Source organism: Salvia splendens, chromosome 16 (assembly GCF_004379255.2).
Source record: "Salvia splendens isolate huo1 chromosome 16, SspV2, whole genome shotgun sequence".
In the NCBI taxonomy this organism is placed as follows: Eukaryota; Viridiplantae; Streptophyta; class Magnoliopsida; order Lamiales; family Lamiaceae; genus Salvia; species Salvia splendens.
The window spans coordinates 5,903,296-5,921,220 of record NC_056047.1 but is presented as its reverse complement, the minus strand read 5'-3'; the positions used below and the strand labels follow the sequence as shown (position 1 = coordinate 5,921,220).

Here is a 17,925-nt window from a genome sequence, read left to right as displayed (position 1 = left end):
TATCATGATCTAGGTCTCACACAAATTACACATTATAAAATCCAAAGTTAAGTAGAGCAAATCCCCAAACAATATTCCTATCTCCAAAATTAAAGACCTAGAAAATGACTGCATGAAAATACAAGGAAAACCAGTAATACTGTAATAGGGTCTGATCAAATTTAGAAATGGATACAGCAGTCTAAAAATAAAGAAAGCATCTAGTAATATTCCATCACCACAAAGTGCCAACACAGTTTACATACTAAAAATCTACTTACAATATTATTGGACTTCCTATGATATCAACCTCAAAATAATAGGTGAAATCTCCCTACATGAGAACTGGTAGCAGCATCATTTCACCTAGATTCAACGGCCATGCTTTCGGAGCCCTTGAGGAGCGATCTTCGCCACCATATTTGGAACGCTTTACTGAGGTTAGGGCATTCGTTGCCATGCTTGGAGAAGCAATGGAACCATTCCATAAACAATGAATACTGCTCTTTCAGTGGAAGTGTGAGCAGCGCTTGGCCCATCGCCTCCTCCAATGCCTTCATGTCCAGTCCCTTTTTGCTCCTCCGCAACCAGCCAAAATCAGATAGCATTGGTCTAAACCACGCTTGTAGAAGCCTCAGCCTCGTCTCCGTTGGGCAGTGGATCCTACTAGTCCCGATTGCAATGAACAGCACTGCTGAGACACGGCTCAGCTCATACTTGACCATCGGAGATGCATTCTTGTGCAATTTTAGCAGCCCTTCTTGATTTCCCCACAAACGGACAAACTCCTCCGCCAGCTGGTGATCGAGCAGGATATCCACAAGCCAATTTATGTTGTCCACCTGTTTTGAGACGCGCTCTAACAGAGGCTTTTCTTTCTCCTTTTTTGCCAACTTCTGATCTGCATTGCTATCTGAGGTCTCCTCAAGCAGACTGTTAAGTGATTTCAGACAGGACTCACAAACTGCATACATGTCCTCCTTATTAACATCCGGGGAATCCTTTTCATAGACGGAACTTTTGGATAACAGACCTTTAACCAAAGATTTGAGTCCATTCCCAGCAGTGGCGTCTATGCAGGTGGTAATGGACAAGATAAGCTGCTTGGTCAATGCTGGATGAGAATCAACGGGATCACTGGGGCTACAGAATCTGTCTCGGATGTCTTTGGTTTTGGGATCGTCTATTTTTAGTCCATTGAATAGCTCCCTCATCTTCTCCTCTTCTTCTTCAGTCCATGGCACCGCCTCCAAGTATTGTAAACACGCAGAGATACACCTGCTAAACTTGACGCCTACTGATGCCTAAGACAAGTGATTAGGAGACTTAGATTTTAGAATTACCAAAAACGACGTTCATACACTCTAAATGAAACGACCTTTTCTCTTGTTTTCCATTCAGAAATAGAAGCTTGGAATGCAAGAAGGCATCATATTGAAAGGAAGATGCAGTCTACTCCAACAAACGGGCAAGAAAACACGTAAAATACCAAAACTCATGAAACTCAAACTATTTCCACCTCAAATGTCATCAATAATCCCATAAATTGTGTCAGAAACACAAACAAAACAGTGCAAGTAGATTTAGTTCATCTAACATTATGGAAAATCCAAACTACAAAGCCACTATTTGAGATCAGAAATAGGTTGCAGATGAAAATCAACCCAAGTTTTTTCACTCGAATTTGAAATCGAAACAGTAATAAATCAGCAGATCCTAATAATACATACTTTTCAAACCCAAACAGTAATTTGAAACTCACATGATGCACAAATCATACACCAAAAAGTCAGAATTGAGTAAGAATTAAACCACATCATCAAAAGAAAATACTCATAAAATCAAGAAAAATCGAAGAAGCGCATTTCTTTAATTAAAAAGTTGAATACCTCGAGTATGTCGATAGCTCGAAAAACCCCAATCTTGACGAGCTTCTTCTGAATATCCTCCTCAAACATGAGCTCAATCGTCTCACGAAACACGCTCAGATTCTCGACATCCGGCACCTCAACCCTACACAAACCGCTCACGTTCTTGCGATAATCCGCGATCAATTCGGCGAAAACGGCGCTATTCGCCGCCAAAACCTCCGAACTCAGCTCGAGCACCAGCGATCCCCCATTCCTCCCCTTCAGATTCAACCTAGTATCATAAATCCCCAAATTCCCCTCGCTGTCGGAAGGGGGCAGGGGCGGCGGGGGCAACGGCAAAGGCAAAGGCAAAGGCAAAGGCGATTTAGGGATTTGGTGGTTTTTAGGAGTGGTTTGGGAAACAACGAGAAACTCGGAGATGGGAGAGACCCGACCCGGAGAGAGGATCCGACGGGCGAAGGGGGTCTTCTGCGTCTGGGGAGAGTTGGAGAAGGGCAATTGCGTCTTTTTACCGCACGAGGAAGAGAGAGAGCGTGAGCGCGAGAGCCCCGGAGTCTCGGGGCTGAGGGGAGGGGTGGTGAAGGAGCAGCACCAGTAGCGGCGGCGCTCGGATTTGACGTCGTGCATTGCGGCGAGACTGCTTATTTCATAGCCTGGTTCACTGAAATGTGAGGAATTTTTATTGGAATTTCCGGTAAAAATATCAAGAATGTGAGGATTTCAGAAGGAGAGAGAAGAAGAATACAGTGAATTAGAGAGAGAGAGAGAGAGAGAGAGAGAGAGAGAGAGAGGATGAACAAAAGACTGTGACGTGAGCTGGAAATAGTATGAGAATCTGTATTCACACTTTTCCTTTTTTTTCTCCTCTTTCTAAAAAGAGAAAAAAAATAAAGCAAAATGAGATAAAATTCAAATTGATGGCATATGATTCATCGACGAGCCTGCAATTAAGTGAAAATTCATTGATAGATTGGAAAATTTTATGTAGATTTTCTCCTCTTTCTCTACACAATATTCATTTATTGTATAATCCAAATCAGATCTACCGTTATTAATTTCGTTTTCGGTATATATTTATTGTTCAAACACCCCCACTGAAGAAACAACTTGAAATGGAATCTATCTTTTTCTTTTGGTTGATTGCGCATTATAATTTATTAATCGTTCGCTTTTGCAGATTTATGGGATCTATAATTAATAAACATTTCAACTTTCAAGTGTGTCATGGGACTGGATGGGATTAATAAGAATGAGGATTATACTTGTCAAGAATCAGAATAAAATTGATAAATTGTTTTGCACATGGACGCGGTACCATGATAAATAATATATTAACGTATATATATAACGTTCGAATAAAAAAGAAGAGATGCAGGAGGGTAAAGGGATAAAAAAAATCAATAAAACCAAATACAATATTTTATTTAAAGAGTGAACTATATCAAAAGTCCCTAACGTTTTCATTTGTATCACTGCAGGCCCCTAACAAAAAAAATATCGTCGGACAATCCTAACCTTAAATATAATCACTTCTTTTTGCTATTAACCTTAAATATCGTCAGAAAAAGTTGAGGACATAAAACACTATTAACCCTTCTCCCTTTTTTTTTGCTAAAATGATGTTATTTCATGTGTTGATGACTTCATGGGAATTTTTGCATAGCGGAATATTTTGAAATATTCGTTGAAAGTTATGAACATTAAGTTGAGGACATTGTATATAGAATTTGCTGAAAGTACTAGTATTAATTAATAGTATATAATTATATACAACGTAATTATGATTTTCGGATTTTTTTTATTTAATATACAATCTAAATCAAACCGAATGCCCAAATTTTGAAGAAAAAGATATCCTAAATCAAATCCAATCTTATGAAAAATCCAAATAAATATGGATGTATATATCGTGGGAAATTTCAAATATGACATGACATTACAGAGGGTAGGTCTGCAGTGTAGGTGTACAAGTTTTTGGTAAGTTGACTAAAATGCCCCCTGAAGGCATTTAGGCAGTTTGGTCTAAAAAATGGCTACAAATATACGATATGTGATTATGTTTTAGGTTAGGATTGTCTAACGATATATTTTTTTTGTTAGGGGCCTGCAGTGACACAAATGGAAACGTTAGGGACTTTTGATGTAGTTCATACTTATCTAAAAAGGTCATCCAATATACAAGGTGTCTCGGTAGCTTGTAACAACAACAAAATACACGGCAAATCACATGACAAACCAAGCAAATTAAAAAGATAAAAAAAATACTCTTTTCGTCTCAAATAAGTTGAGTTGTATTTCTTTTTGGAATGTCTCAACTAAGTTGAGTTATTTCCTTATTGGCCAAAAATAAAACATCAAATCACATTTACTTTATTTCATCACCTACATTACCTACTCTTTATTTTTACTACTTTATTCGTCTCTCCCACTTTTCAACATAATTTCTTAACCTCTGTGATAAAAAATTTTGACCCAACCTAGTTGGAAACGCAGGGAGTACAATAGAAGTACATTAAATGTTGAACAATCACAAAAGCACGAAACAAAAATTCCAATTTAAAGCGGAGATAATTTATCCAATTTACCAAAGTGATACCTAAGACGGAGATATCGCCATATCAAAGGTATGTTAATGAGACTAAACAAGATTATGATCATAATTGTAACTGCATGACTAATTAGTTATAGGAGTAGTTAACAATTATAGTTTTCCATTTTGATAGACTAAGCGCATCCGCAACGCGTCTCGCCCCCCGTCTCGGAGAGACAAGACGGCAGCGAGACGGTGATGCAGCCATCCATCTCGGTCTCGTCTCGGCGGGTGTCTCGGCCCGGAGGGTGGGTTGGCGAGACGTCTCGCCACGCGCCACATGGCGAGCGCTGGCGCTAGGTGTGACGCCCACTCGCTACCCGCGAGTGGGCGTCGTCATGCTGACGTAATAAATAAAAAAAATTTTAATTCGATTTTAATAAAAAAATTAAATAAATAAATAAAAATTAAAAAACGGTAATATTTTAATTTTTAATTTTAATTTTTTTCTTTTTTTATTCTATAAATTCTCTTCTTTCATTCTCATTATACACACAAACACACATCTATTCTTCTCAATTCATCTCTGTTTTCTCTCCAATTTTCATCTCACCTCTCCAATTTTCATCTCAAAATATCCGGCGACGGAAACTCTGGCGGCTATGACTTGAATACGTTTTGCGACTGGGGGCATGCACAATGTCTTGGGTGCTTCCGGTTCCGGTTCATCGACGTCGGGCACCCAAGGCTCGTCGACGCCGGCGGCGTACCAACCACCCTATTTTGATGTGGATGCATACTCTCGTCCCTCCGCCCCGAGGTATGGGCAATCGCAGGGATTATCCCAAATTAGGGAGGATTTTCCGGATGAACCCAATCCGGAAGGAGGACGAGGCGATGGAAGCTCCGGTGGTCGCGCATTTGACGCCGTGGAGGAAGAGGAGGAGGCGTCCGAGGAGGAGGAGGACGTAGGCCGTCATCCATACAGCCGCAAGGACACGATGACTCTGTTCAACGCTTGGGTCAGCGTCTCGTACGATCCCATCGTCGGGAATCAATAAACCCGCAAGTGTTTTTGGGAAAAAGGTCACTGACGCCTACAACGAGAACAAGCCAAAGGGGTCCCGCCGCCGCACCATGAAGATGCTCCGCAGTCATTTTGACCGAGTCGACAGAGATGTCAAAAAATTTTACGGGATCTACAAGAATGAAGCGGCGAATTACCAAAGAGGAGCCAGTACAGCCAACATTCTGAGAGCGGCTATGTAAGTCTTTTTTGACGACAAGAGCAAAGAATTCAAACATGTCGATGTTTGGGAGGCGGTCAAAGACGTTGAAAGGTGGGCTGGCGGTGTCCAGTCCAGCACAGGCTCAAGCTCGAAACGCACGAAGCACACGGCGGGTGGCCAATACTCGTCTAGTGAGGGCGGGTCAGACAACGCCTCACAAGAGGTTGAGGACACGGCCACCGATGCAGGGGACTCCTCCAGTGGGCGCCGTCAGCCGCAAGGGACCAAGGCGGCGAAGGCGGCTAGAGGGAGGAGGGGCCGAGGCGAATCAAGCCAGGCGGGCTCGGTCTCGGGCTCGAACACCCTATTGTCCATGTACTTGACTGCCGATGGCTGACACTTCCCGCATTACGTTTCCCCAATATCAAACCCATATTGCCGGAATTGAGTATATGGCAAGACAAATTGGTATTCCACCTACAGGTGGCTTGAGTGCACCGCCACCGCCTTCGGGGGATGATTCGCCGACGGAGTAGTTTTTAAGTGTGTAATTTTTAATTTCTAGTATTTTAAATTATGTCTTTTTATTTATTTTTTTAGATTTTAATTATGTGTTTTTTTTGTTTTTTAGGATTTTAAATTATAATTTTATTTTATTTAATGAAGTGTGTTTTTATTAATTGAATTTGTTGCAAATAAAAAAAATGAAATTAAATGAATAGTTAAGGGATGAGATTCTTAAGAGATGGAGGGATGCAGATGATGTCTTTTAGTTAAGAGATGGGGTGAAAAATACAGTGAGACACATGAATAGTTAAGAGATGAGACGAATAAGAGACAGCATTGCGGATGACCTAAAGTAGTTGTAGTAGACGTCAATAATACTCGTTTGATTAAAAAACTAGTGCACGCCTTTGCGGAAGCGTCACACAAGTCTAATAGTTAAACAGAGTGTGCTTTGAGAATAAAGAAAAGACTCAATTGTTTTTTATAGAATTAATAAAAAAAAGAACTAATATAGACCATGTTTGATTTATTTATAAATAGAAAGGCATAGTAAGAGTTAAAGTAAAACAAGATGTCCGAAAAGATATATCCTCCGTCCAAAACAAAAATCAATTGGTCGACAACAGAAATTTTAATGCAAAAATAATGAAGTAGTATGAAAATAGTTAAAGAGAATATGAGAAATAAATATAAAAAGTGAATATAAACTAAAAGTACCTATCAATTTTTAGTACTCCATAAGACTAATTTTGGTAAATGTACGACATAAAAAATACTCCGCATGAGACTATTTTTTATGATAAAAAATAGTACTATGATTTACTTGCGAAAGGATATCACCTGTAAATAATAAATTAGCAATGGGAGAAAGAAGTTTTACTTTCTCAATATGCTTTAGCTTAGTGATAATATGTACTCCCTCCGTTTCAACATAGTTGAAGCGAAACTTTTCGGCACGAAGTTTAAGAAATGGATGTTGAGTGTGTTGAATAAATAGATAAAATAAGTAAGAGAGAGAAAAATGTGGAGAGAATAAAGTGGAAAGTGAATAAAGTAGAGAGAAAAAAGTAAGAGAGGGTAAAGTAAGAAAGAGAAAATAATTATTATATATGAAAATGACTTAACTATAAAGAAACTTCCCGAAATAAAAAAATGACTCAACTATGAAGAAACGGAAAGAGTATATATGTGTATTTCATCCCACATTGTTATGTGACATAGTAGTCTAGTTAAGTCTCTTGTATATATGGGGACTACTTAAAATGAGATACACCTACCACTTTTCTCATTACAAGAGTAGCCTACATATCTATAATACAAGAGACTAAGCTAAACTATTACATAAACCAATGTGGAATGGAATACATATAGTACTATAGCAAACATACAACCAAATTAGTACTACCAGTTTTGGTTTTGGGGGTGTGTATGCTAAATTTTTATTCAGGTGATAATGATAATAGTAAGTCAATGACAGAGTATCATTTAAGCAACAAACTATAATCAAATCTGAGGCAAATTCTAGCAGACCTTCCACAGCACAAAGGTGAAGTTTGCAAAAGAACCAACAGCTGCTAGACCCCCCCATCATAACTGCCAAAGCTTCGTTAGTGCATTCACCAGCTCTGTGAGTCACCTCAGCCTTGATATGTATGGAGGAGCCACCACGAGAAGAAAGAGCAAGAATCTTAGCAGCTGTAGGTAAGTGAGCGGGAATGCGTTCCATAAATTTAGAATAATGATATTCTAAATGTAATCCTGGAATAAATATAAGCAAAAGCATTAATTTATAGTATCAATGGCAAATAACACCACGCACTGCAGAAAGTACCTGCAGCATCCACCAACACAACAGTTGGAAGGTCATGCAACCTCCCAATAGATGCTGCATTTACATAGCAAGATCCAAAAATTTTACATAAAACATGTGAAAGATACTAAATTGTCTTCCCCCCCCCCCACAATTGGAGTAATCAACAGTTATCAGCAGATCTACCTCTTTCAGTGTTGGGAGCAGAACACCCTGGATTGCCCAGTTGCCCTAATGAGAAGTCTGAATTGTGTGAATCATTAGTTGCCAGGTAGAATGGATTGTCCACCTGCAATTTCATGTTATGAACACAGCATGTTAGATGGGATAATCAACAGACTAATGAGAATAACAGTGTTTGGAAATATCACACTCACCATCTGAAGCACATCAAAAGAAATATCACCTTCAGATGTATTTGGCAACACAGATAGCTCGTTTGCAAATGAAAGATGCTGATCCTCTATGCCAGCAAACCCAGTTCTAGAGCTTAATAAATGAATATTCTCATGGCCATAAGATGCAGATCCCAGGCCACTTGATGAGAAATGAGCTCCAGTAACTCCATTTGAGCAATCCAATGGGCGCCGAAGATCATCGAGTTCTATATATGTTGAATTGTCAATGGGAAGCATGTTGAGTGGATAGTCAACATTCTGTGATCCAGTGAAGTCAAATCTGCCCTCATTGATCTTACTCCAACCATCCAAGTCATGAAGATCATTATATATATCAAATCCCCCACTACAAGGTAACAATATGTTGTTCCCATTGCCACTAAGATCATCCTGCTAAGCAAAATTCACATTAGCACATATTCAAAGCAGTGCATGCAAATAGTGCACCATGCCTTCCAAAAGGGGAAGATATTCTGCATTGAGGTGGAAGAGAGCTTGCAAGTGGAAAATGCATCACATAGTTAAACACACTCCTAGGAGACAAATAAAACAAAATGTAACAGAAGCATATAGCATCATGGCGTTATCTGTTATGGATTGTAGCAAGACACATTTACTTTACAAAAGGTTACCTGATTGAATCCATTCCCATCAGGAAGCAGCATGTCTTCATCGACAAAGTAGGCAAGCATACTATCAATCTCATCATTGGTCTCGCCTGCAGCTACAATACTAGTTGGAGCAACCACAGAAGATGATGGACCTTCCTCAAGCATAAGTAGTGGTCCATTTCCAGAGTCAAGCAATCCACTTCCAAGAGGCAAACTTTGCTCTTCATTCTGCATCCACGCAGTTTGTGAAGGAGCTTCACCTGCCTGGGGTATAGCATGGTTCTCAGCAACATCGTCATCATCATCAGCCCAATCAGGTTCATTGAAAGGGGCTCCATACTGTGCGCCATTTTTAGGGCCTAGTCCTTTCTTCTTAAAAACTTTACACACAACATAATTATCCTGTTTATGAGAACATCACCAGTTAGACAACTGTTGGCCTACAAAAGAACAAAGTAATTGACCCAAGAAACTTAATGACAGAACCATAGGAAGTCTACATGCAAAAAACTAAAAGGGAAGCTAAATTCATAACTTTATCCAGATTCCGCCAAGTAAATAGCCATTGCCATTCACCAGAATGAGCATAACACTACATTCCAAATACAGATGCATTTTCAACAACAATAAAAACCAGAATGCATACACCATAAAGGCTTAAGAGTCTATGCACAACAAGAGTAAAGCAAAACTCCACATTTGAATGCAAACAGAAATACACTGATCAGCTGTTTAAACATATTTGTCCTCCCAAATGCAAACAAAATAGTCAGACAATTGTCTGTAGCATGTTAAAGCTAAGGTTCATGTTAACCTATAGAAAAGTCACGAAGAGAAAAAATAAAGTGGGTCACATCTACAGATTGTCATCCAAAAAGTAAAAACAAATTGGAAATTTGGAATTGCACGAAATAGGTGGATAGTGGTAGTAAAATCTCCAAGTTGGATGTAATGAGGTTTTGAATGATAGGATGAATTGATAAAAATAATTCGAACTCATTAAATGTTAACTTTGATGCATTGACAAATTTTGAGTTTGTTTGCCAATATGAAACTTAAAATACTCAGTCATATGTTTTATCAAAATATCCAATGACTTCAAGTAGACACCCTGAATGAGAACTGGGCAAAGGAAAGGAAATTCTAGGTCAACATGAAATTTTTTAGGATGAAGAGCTAAATTTGAGAAGATCATGTCAAAAAGGTTAAGGGAGTGCATAAAAAGTCTAAAAAAGAACCGGAAAAAAAATCATAATGGAAAACCGGTGCATCTTCATCATAATTTAGCTGTAATCTAACAAACAAGCTTTAATATAGTATATATATTTTCAAACGAAAATTATTGGTACTCTGAATATCAGCCAAGAAAGGATGTACCTGAATTCCAGCTTCAGCCAACTCATTATCAATGATCTTATACTCATGTATAACCCAATCTGTTCTTTTTCCTTGCGGGGCATGACCCAAGTGAAATATCAAGGTGTTTACAGCTCCAACAGTTTTCTCATTGCAAGAAATAGTCCTGCCTTTTCCAGTAGTTTTCCAAAAACCATTTTCAGTTGCACGCTTGACACGTGCTCCACTTGCATACTTCTTCTCTCTTGGACAGAAAAAGAACCACTCTAAATCCTTAGTTTTCAAGCAAGATTTATCTGTGCATCAAGAGAGAACCATATGAACCACCGAATATAGGGGAAGAGTTAAAGAAAACACTAAGCAGATACAAGTTCGAAAAGAGGAAGTATCATATCTAACTGAATCAATGCCTGCCAATGGGAGAATTACAACAATTAGCAATAAAGAGTTGCTCTTGAAACACTAAATGTATGTATGTGTTCCAAATCCAAAAAGTGACAGTGAGTCAACCAAGCTTTATCCAGATGAAACCAGGTTCCAGAGAAAAAAGTGTGAAGCTAGGAATATAAGGAAACAAATTAAGTAAAAACTAGGAGGTCCAAGGCTGTAACAACTCACAAGACCCATACTGGCATGCCAATGAAAAATTTGTTGACGTATTAGCATTATAATACAGTTCTCAATATTCTAAAATAACATGAAACCAAACAGAAAAGAAATACAACAGACCTGGAAGATCCCATGGGGAGTATTTGTAGATGTTGACCTCCGCAATAGCCTCAGAGAGAAGCTTCTTACCCAAAATTTTCTTCTTCAGATAGTACAAAACCAACTCAACATCAGTTGGATGAAAACGGAATCCAGGGGCAAGACGCTGACGCATTGTGATAACAGAACACTTAATAATCCAACTACTGAAGTAAACTTTCACCAATTATGTTACTGAAAACCTCTCCCCACCAATAACAATCACTCTGCGCCAATAGTCCTCGAAAATGAAAAAAAATGAAAATGGAAAAATAAATGCCTCTACACACCAATCCCAAACCTCAGCCCTCCAACCTGAAACTACTTAATCCTCGTCTTCAAGTCCAATGCCGAAACAACACCTTCGATGAGCACCACAGTCTCCTCCGGCTCATGAAACAGCAAGCACACCACAAAAACCTCTGATGTTTCTTCTTGTTGGAATCAAAAGACATCTGGTGTGCAATACAAGCCCTAACATTTCAACTATATCAGTAGCCTTCGGGCAAATATCAACAAAGCCCAGTTCAAAAAAAGACCAAAAGAACTGAGATTTAAGAGAATCAAAATAAAATAAAATCGGACAAAAAATTCTCTAGTTCTGACATGAATCTAACGATTGATACCTAAAGCCAATACACAAACCCTAGAATCCAAAACACAATCCATCGAATCAATAGACCAATAAAACACAAGTAGAAAAGAAAAAAACACGATTATGGTACGAGAAAACAGAATTAAGGAAAACAATGGCAACACAGACCTCGACGGGAGACGAACCGGTGGAACTGAGGGGGGAAACGCGTGGCTAATACAAAGGCTTAAGAGTTGAGGCAAAAAATAACAAGGATGAAAGGAATTGGGGTAGTGATGGTTTATATAGAAGAGAAGTGTAGGGTGAAGAGCGTGAGCTGTCAAGCTTGTAGAGTAAGCTAATTTACTAATATGCACTTCTAATTAAATAAAAAATTAAGTAGTAATATTAGGAGTAGTTTTACTATGTTTTTGTCCTTCAATATCATGTGTCCTATTTAATGTTTTTCTTACTATTATGTTTGTTATGTTTTCTTCATGTTGATTGTTAGAATGTCTGTAAGATGGAATGCAATAATCTTACTAGTATGTGGAAGTCCTTCAATATCATAATCCTTATTTAGAGTGTTTTATTAGAATTATTATGTTTTCTTCATGTTGATTATAAAAATATCTATAATATGAAATAAGAAATTTTCGTGATGACAACTCATTCAATCGTAGAAATTAAATACGATAACATTTGATGTGTATAAAGTTATTGTGTTCGGCAAAGTGAATTTAATGAAATTTGTCCTTCACGTGATTCGGAAAAATACGGCAGCATTTGGCGTAAACGTCAAGAATGAAAGACAAAAAATGATTATTTGTTTTGTTTTATATAATCATTCTCATTTGATAATTTCCACGTATATATATGTTACATCAGATGTCTTATATGAGTATTATCTGTGAGCATCACTAATATAAATATCTAAATAGTATATGTGAAAGTCCTACAATTTCATAATTCCTATTTAGTGTATTTCTTTTATTAGTATCATGTAAGTATCTCATGTTTATTGTGATAATATCCATACCATGGAATACAAATTTTGGGGGTGAAAACTCATTTAACCGTAAAAATTATGAACACTCATTTGATGTATAAGGTTATTGTATTTGGAAAAACGAAGTCAACGAATTTTCCTATCACGAGATTCCAAAAAAATACAGCAGCATTTGGTATAAACTTCAAGAATAAACGACAAATAATGATTATTCATTTTGTTTTATATAATAAATCTCATTTGATAATTTTCACATGCATATGCATATGTGTTATGTCAAATGTCTTACATGAGTATTATTTGTGAAAATTACTACTATGTCTGTCTCAGCTCAGATGACACTATTTTTTTCATGTGTTTGCATGTGTCTTTTTTTGCACGGGTTTGTGTATTGAATTGTGGAAATTAAATACGATAACATTTGACGTATATAGTTATTGTATTCAGAAAAATGAATGTATTGAAATTTGCCCTTCATAGAATTCGGAAAAATAAGACAGCATTTGGCAAAAACTTCAAGAACAAACAACAAAAAGTGATTATTCGTTTTGTTTTATATAATCATTCTCATTTGATAATTTCCACATACATATGTGTTATATCAGATGTCTTACATGAGTATTATTTGTGAGCATCTATAGATATATAAATAGTAGTATATGTGAAAGTCCTATAATTTCATAATTCCTATTCAGTGTATTTATTTTATTAGTATTATATATTGTTTATGTTCATTGTGATAATATCTATAGCAGGGAATACAAATTTTGTGGGTGAAAACTCATTTAATCGTAAAAATTACGAGCACACATTTGACATATAAACCTATTTTATTTGGAAAAATGAAGTCAACGATTTTCCCATCATGAGATTCAGAAAAATACGTAGCATTTGGCGTAAATTTCAAGAATAAACGACAAAAAATGATTATTCGTTTTGTTCTATATAATAATTTTCATTTGATAATTTTCACATGCATATGCATATGTGTTATGTCAAATGTCTTGCTTGCATGAGTATTATTTGTGAAAATTACTACTATGTCTGTCTCAGCTAAGATGACACTCTTTTTTGCACGTGTTTTGCACGTGTCTTTTTTGCACGGGTTTGTGTATTCAATTGTGGAAATTAAATACGATAACATTTGACGTATAAAGTTATTGTAATCAGAAAAATGAATTTAATGAAATTTGCCTTGGAAAAATGAATTTAATGAAATTTGCCTCGGAAAAATACGACAACATTTTGCGTAAACTTCAAGAATGAACGACAAAAAATGATTATTCGTTTTGTTTTATATAATCATTCTCATTTGATAATTTCCACATACATATGTGTTATATCACATGTCTTACATGAGTATTAATTGCGAGCATCACTTATATAAATGATATAAATAGTACTCCCTCCGTTTTTTAAAAATAACAACTATTTCCATTTTGGATCGTTCCTTAAAAATAGAAACTTTAGAATATTTCTATTTTATGATATTGACCCCACAATCCACTAACTCTACTTTCACTACTTTTTCTCTTTCTCTCTCTTACTTTACTCATTTTTCTTTTCATCTCTCTTACTTTACCAATTTTTATCACTTACTTTACCAATTGTGCATTAAAACTCGTGTCGTTTCAAATGTTTCTATTTTTAGAATACGGAGTGAGTATATGTGAAAGTCCTACAATTCATAATTCATATTCAGTGTATTTCTTTTATTAGTACTTATTATGTATTTTTTTATGTTCATTGTGATAATATCTATAGCATGGAATACAAATTTTGTGGGTGAAAACTCGTTTAATCGTAAAAATTACTATGACATTTGACGTATAAAGTTATTGTATTTGAAAAAATGAATTCAAAGAATTTTCCCATCATACGATTCGAAAAAATACGACAGCATTTGGCGTAAACTTCAAGAATGAACGACAAAAAATGATTATTCGTTTTGTTTTATATAATAATTCTCATTTGATAATTTTCACATGCATATGCATATGTGTTATGTCAAATGTCTTATATGGGTATTATTTGTGAAAATTACTACTTTGTCCGTCTCAGCTAAGATGACACTTTTTTTGCACGTGTCTTTTTTTTGCACGGGTCTGTGTATTCAATCAAGGAAATTAAATACGATAATATTTGACGTATAAAGTCATTATATTCAGAAAAGTGAATTTAATGAAATTTGCCCTTCATTGGATTTGAAAAAAATGGCAGCATTTGGCGTAAACTTCAAGAACGAACGACAAAAATTGATTTTCGTTTTGTTTTATATAATCATTCTCATTTGATAATTTCCACATACATATGTGTTGTATCAGATGTCTTATATGAATATTATTTGTGAACATCACTAATATAAATACCTAAATAGTATATGTGAAAGTCCTACAATTTCGTAATTCCTATTTGGTGTATTATTTTTATTAGTATTTTGTATTCTTTGTGTTAATTGTGATAATATCTATAGTTTGGAATACAAATTTAGTGGGTGAAAACTCATTTAATCGTAAAATTTATGAACACGCATTTGACGTATAAAGTTATTGTATTTGGAAAATGAATTCAACAAATTTTCCCATCATAGGATTTGGAAAAACACAGCAGCATTTGGCAAAATTTCATGAATGAACGACAAAAAATGATTATTCGTTTGTTTTATATAATAATTCTCATTTGATAATTTTCACATGTCTATTCATATATGTTATGTCAAATGTCTTATATGAGTATTATTTGTGAAAATTACTACCTTGTCCATCTCAGGTAAGATGAGAGTATTTTTTGGCACGTGTTTTGCACGCGTCTTTTTTGCACGGGTTTGTGTATTGCATTTGAAAAAATGAATTTAATGAACTTTTCACTTCATAGGATTCAGAAAAATAAAGCAGCATTTGGCGTAAAATTCAAGAATGAACTACAAAAAATATTGTACGTTTTGTTTTATATAATAACTAGTGTTATCAACTGTGCTATGCACGGGACATAAGATTTTCAAATAATGAATACAAATTTTAATAAATTTATAGGAAAAAAAATTCATAACATTATGAACACTTACAAAAAGAGAATGTCCTTATATACTATCCCACTCCAAATGAAGCATTTGGACTTCGGCATATGATTTTATATAGTTTTAATCAACTGATGTGAGTGGAGTAAATAAAATAATATAGAGGATATCATTGCATGAATTTTAGCACATCTTAAAATGCATGGCCAAAGGCCAAATGAATTTCGATTAGGGATAACCCGATAAATTATAGTGTTAGGGCTATATTTTTACAACCCGAATATAAAACGGGCTATATGGGCCAGTCTGAATGGGTCGGCAGGTTAGGCGGGCTGGCCCGATATGGTTGCGGGTCAACCTGACGGGTTACACTTTTCAATTAAAAGAATAAATTTAAGATTTGTTTTGAATATACATCATGCTTTCATAATTTTATTAGTTTTTGCTTTCATAAATTTTATGGATAAAATTACTCATTTTAGAAATCATAATGAATACTACAAACGAATTCAATTATATGCTAACACTTTTGTGTTTTGCAAATTTATGATTATATTTTTTAGAATACATTAATATTGAGATTATTATTTTTCCAAAGTTCATGATATTATATTTAAAATATTATTATTATTTAATAAATACATATTTTTATTTTTATTTTATTTTATACTCCCTTTGTCCCTTTCTATTCGCTCTTTTCTTTTATTTTTTTGTCTCGTTTTAAACTATTTGCACTATTATTTTATGTAAGAATTATCATATTTAATTAAAATATTATAATTAATTAAGTGTCACTTATTGAGTGTTTCATTATTACACTTAAATTATTAATTTAATTACACTAATTACTCAATTCTTAATTTACGGTTTAAAAAGAAAAATGTGCGAGTAGCATGAGATGGACGGAGTACAATAATTGTGTTATCATTATAGTAATAATTATATTGTTTACAAAACAAAGAAGATTAAGTAATTCAATTACTTTATTACGTGAAGTAGTGGAACTGAATTCTAAGTTTTAATAAAATAAAAATTGGAACTAAGCATTGTTGAATTTTTTGGCCTGATTAGCCCCAAACCCAAAGGGTTAGGGTCGAAAAATTGCAGCCCGTCAGAATAACCCAACAACCCGAGCGGGTTGGCCCGATTGACATCCCTATTTTTGATATTAGACCGAGATAAAAAAAACTAAAGTAGATCTTTGAGAAACAATATATAGGGGTGAGCATTGGTGTTTCGGTTTGATATTTTGCTCAAACCGAACCAAAACTGAACTTCAAAAACCGAATAAAATCGAAAATATATATATATATATATAATATAAAATCAATATTATATATATATTATATAGTAATATATAGTAAAAGAATATACTGTAATATAATGTATTAAATTAATAGAATATATATGAGGATTAAAACATTGATCTCTACGTCATTTACAAAGAGAGCTAATATATTCTAAGAACATATAGGATTGAATAGTAAATTGCCATCAACATCGAATAATTAATCTACACTTTAAAATATTCACTTTTGATTTAAATAAAAATTCTTTTATCTTATTTAAATTAATACTAATTATTAGTTTTCATTTTCATAAAAAATATTGATATATTGTATAATGTTAAAGCACTAATACGTTTTAACAGAGAAATTACATAATTTGTGCATGATAAAGTAATTATGTATATCATCCCAAGCCTAACAAATTAAAGCTCATATAAGAATCATAGTAGTACTTAGTATATTAGGTTACAACCCAACTCACTCTAAGCCCAACAACTATAACCCTAAAAATACTAACCCTAAAGGAGAACACATAAAAAATTCACCTCCAATCAAATCGGCGTCTCCTAACACGCCGCCGCCACATCTATCTCTTACTCCATCTCCTATTCAATCGGTCTTGCTAGCACTCTCACTCCGGCCATCTCCAGTCTCGTCGACCTTCCCCATGACGATCCTCTGCCTCCCGACGCCACACTGTCAATGGCCCCATCCGCATGTAAACCCAGAAACGCTCTTCTCTACCACTGTCAACACCGTCCCGACTAAGATCTCGGCAGCACTCCGACTCGATATGAAGGGGCGACAACCGGCGTGCGAGTCCAGCTGCCACCGCCGTCGGCTCTCATTCTCTTTATTCCGCTTCCGCCGCCGTCGACCCTCCTGCACCACCGCCGCCGCAGTAACCCATCCTGCACAGCAGCAGCGTCGCCGCTTCCCTTCATCTCCGGCATCTCTCTCCTCGCCTCACCCACCAGTTGTCGCCGGATTCCAAGCAGA

The 17,925-nt window shown here is 35.8% G+C and overlaps 2 protein-coding genes across 2 annotated transcripts; both read right to left on the bottom strand.

Moving 5' to 3' along the window:
• Positions 1-134: 134 nt before the first annotated feature.
• On the bottom strand, positions 135-2,676 carry LOC121771920 (BTB/POZ domain-containing protein At2g13690-like). The gene is made up of 2 exons (XM_042168818.1): positions 1,869-2,676; positions 135-1,283 (listed from the first exon to the last, which is right to left on the bottom strand). Exons 1-2 carry the CDS (start codon positions 2,475-2,477, stop codon positions 342-344), a joined length of 1,551 nt encoding a protein of 516 aa, XP_042024752.1. The 5' UTR covers positions 2,478-2,676; the 3' UTR covers positions 135-341.
• A 4,604-nt stretch (positions 2,677-7,280) lies between these two features.
• On the bottom strand, positions 7,281-11,931 carry LOC121772720 (NAC domain-containing protein 82-like). Its single transcript, XM_042169918.1, has 7 exons — positions 11,802-11,931; positions 11,021-11,512; positions 10,313-10,587; positions 8,957-9,337; positions 8,304-8,714; positions 8,113-8,215; positions 7,281-7,874 (listed from the first exon to the last, which is right to left on the bottom strand). Exons 2-7 carry the CDS (start codon positions 11,172-11,174, stop codon positions 7,441-7,443), a joined length of 1,758 nt encoding a protein of 585 aa, XP_042025852.1. The 5' UTR covers positions 11,175-11,512; positions 11,802-11,931; the 3' UTR covers positions 7,281-7,440.
• Between the last annotated feature and the right edge of the window lie 5,994 nt (positions 11,932-17,925).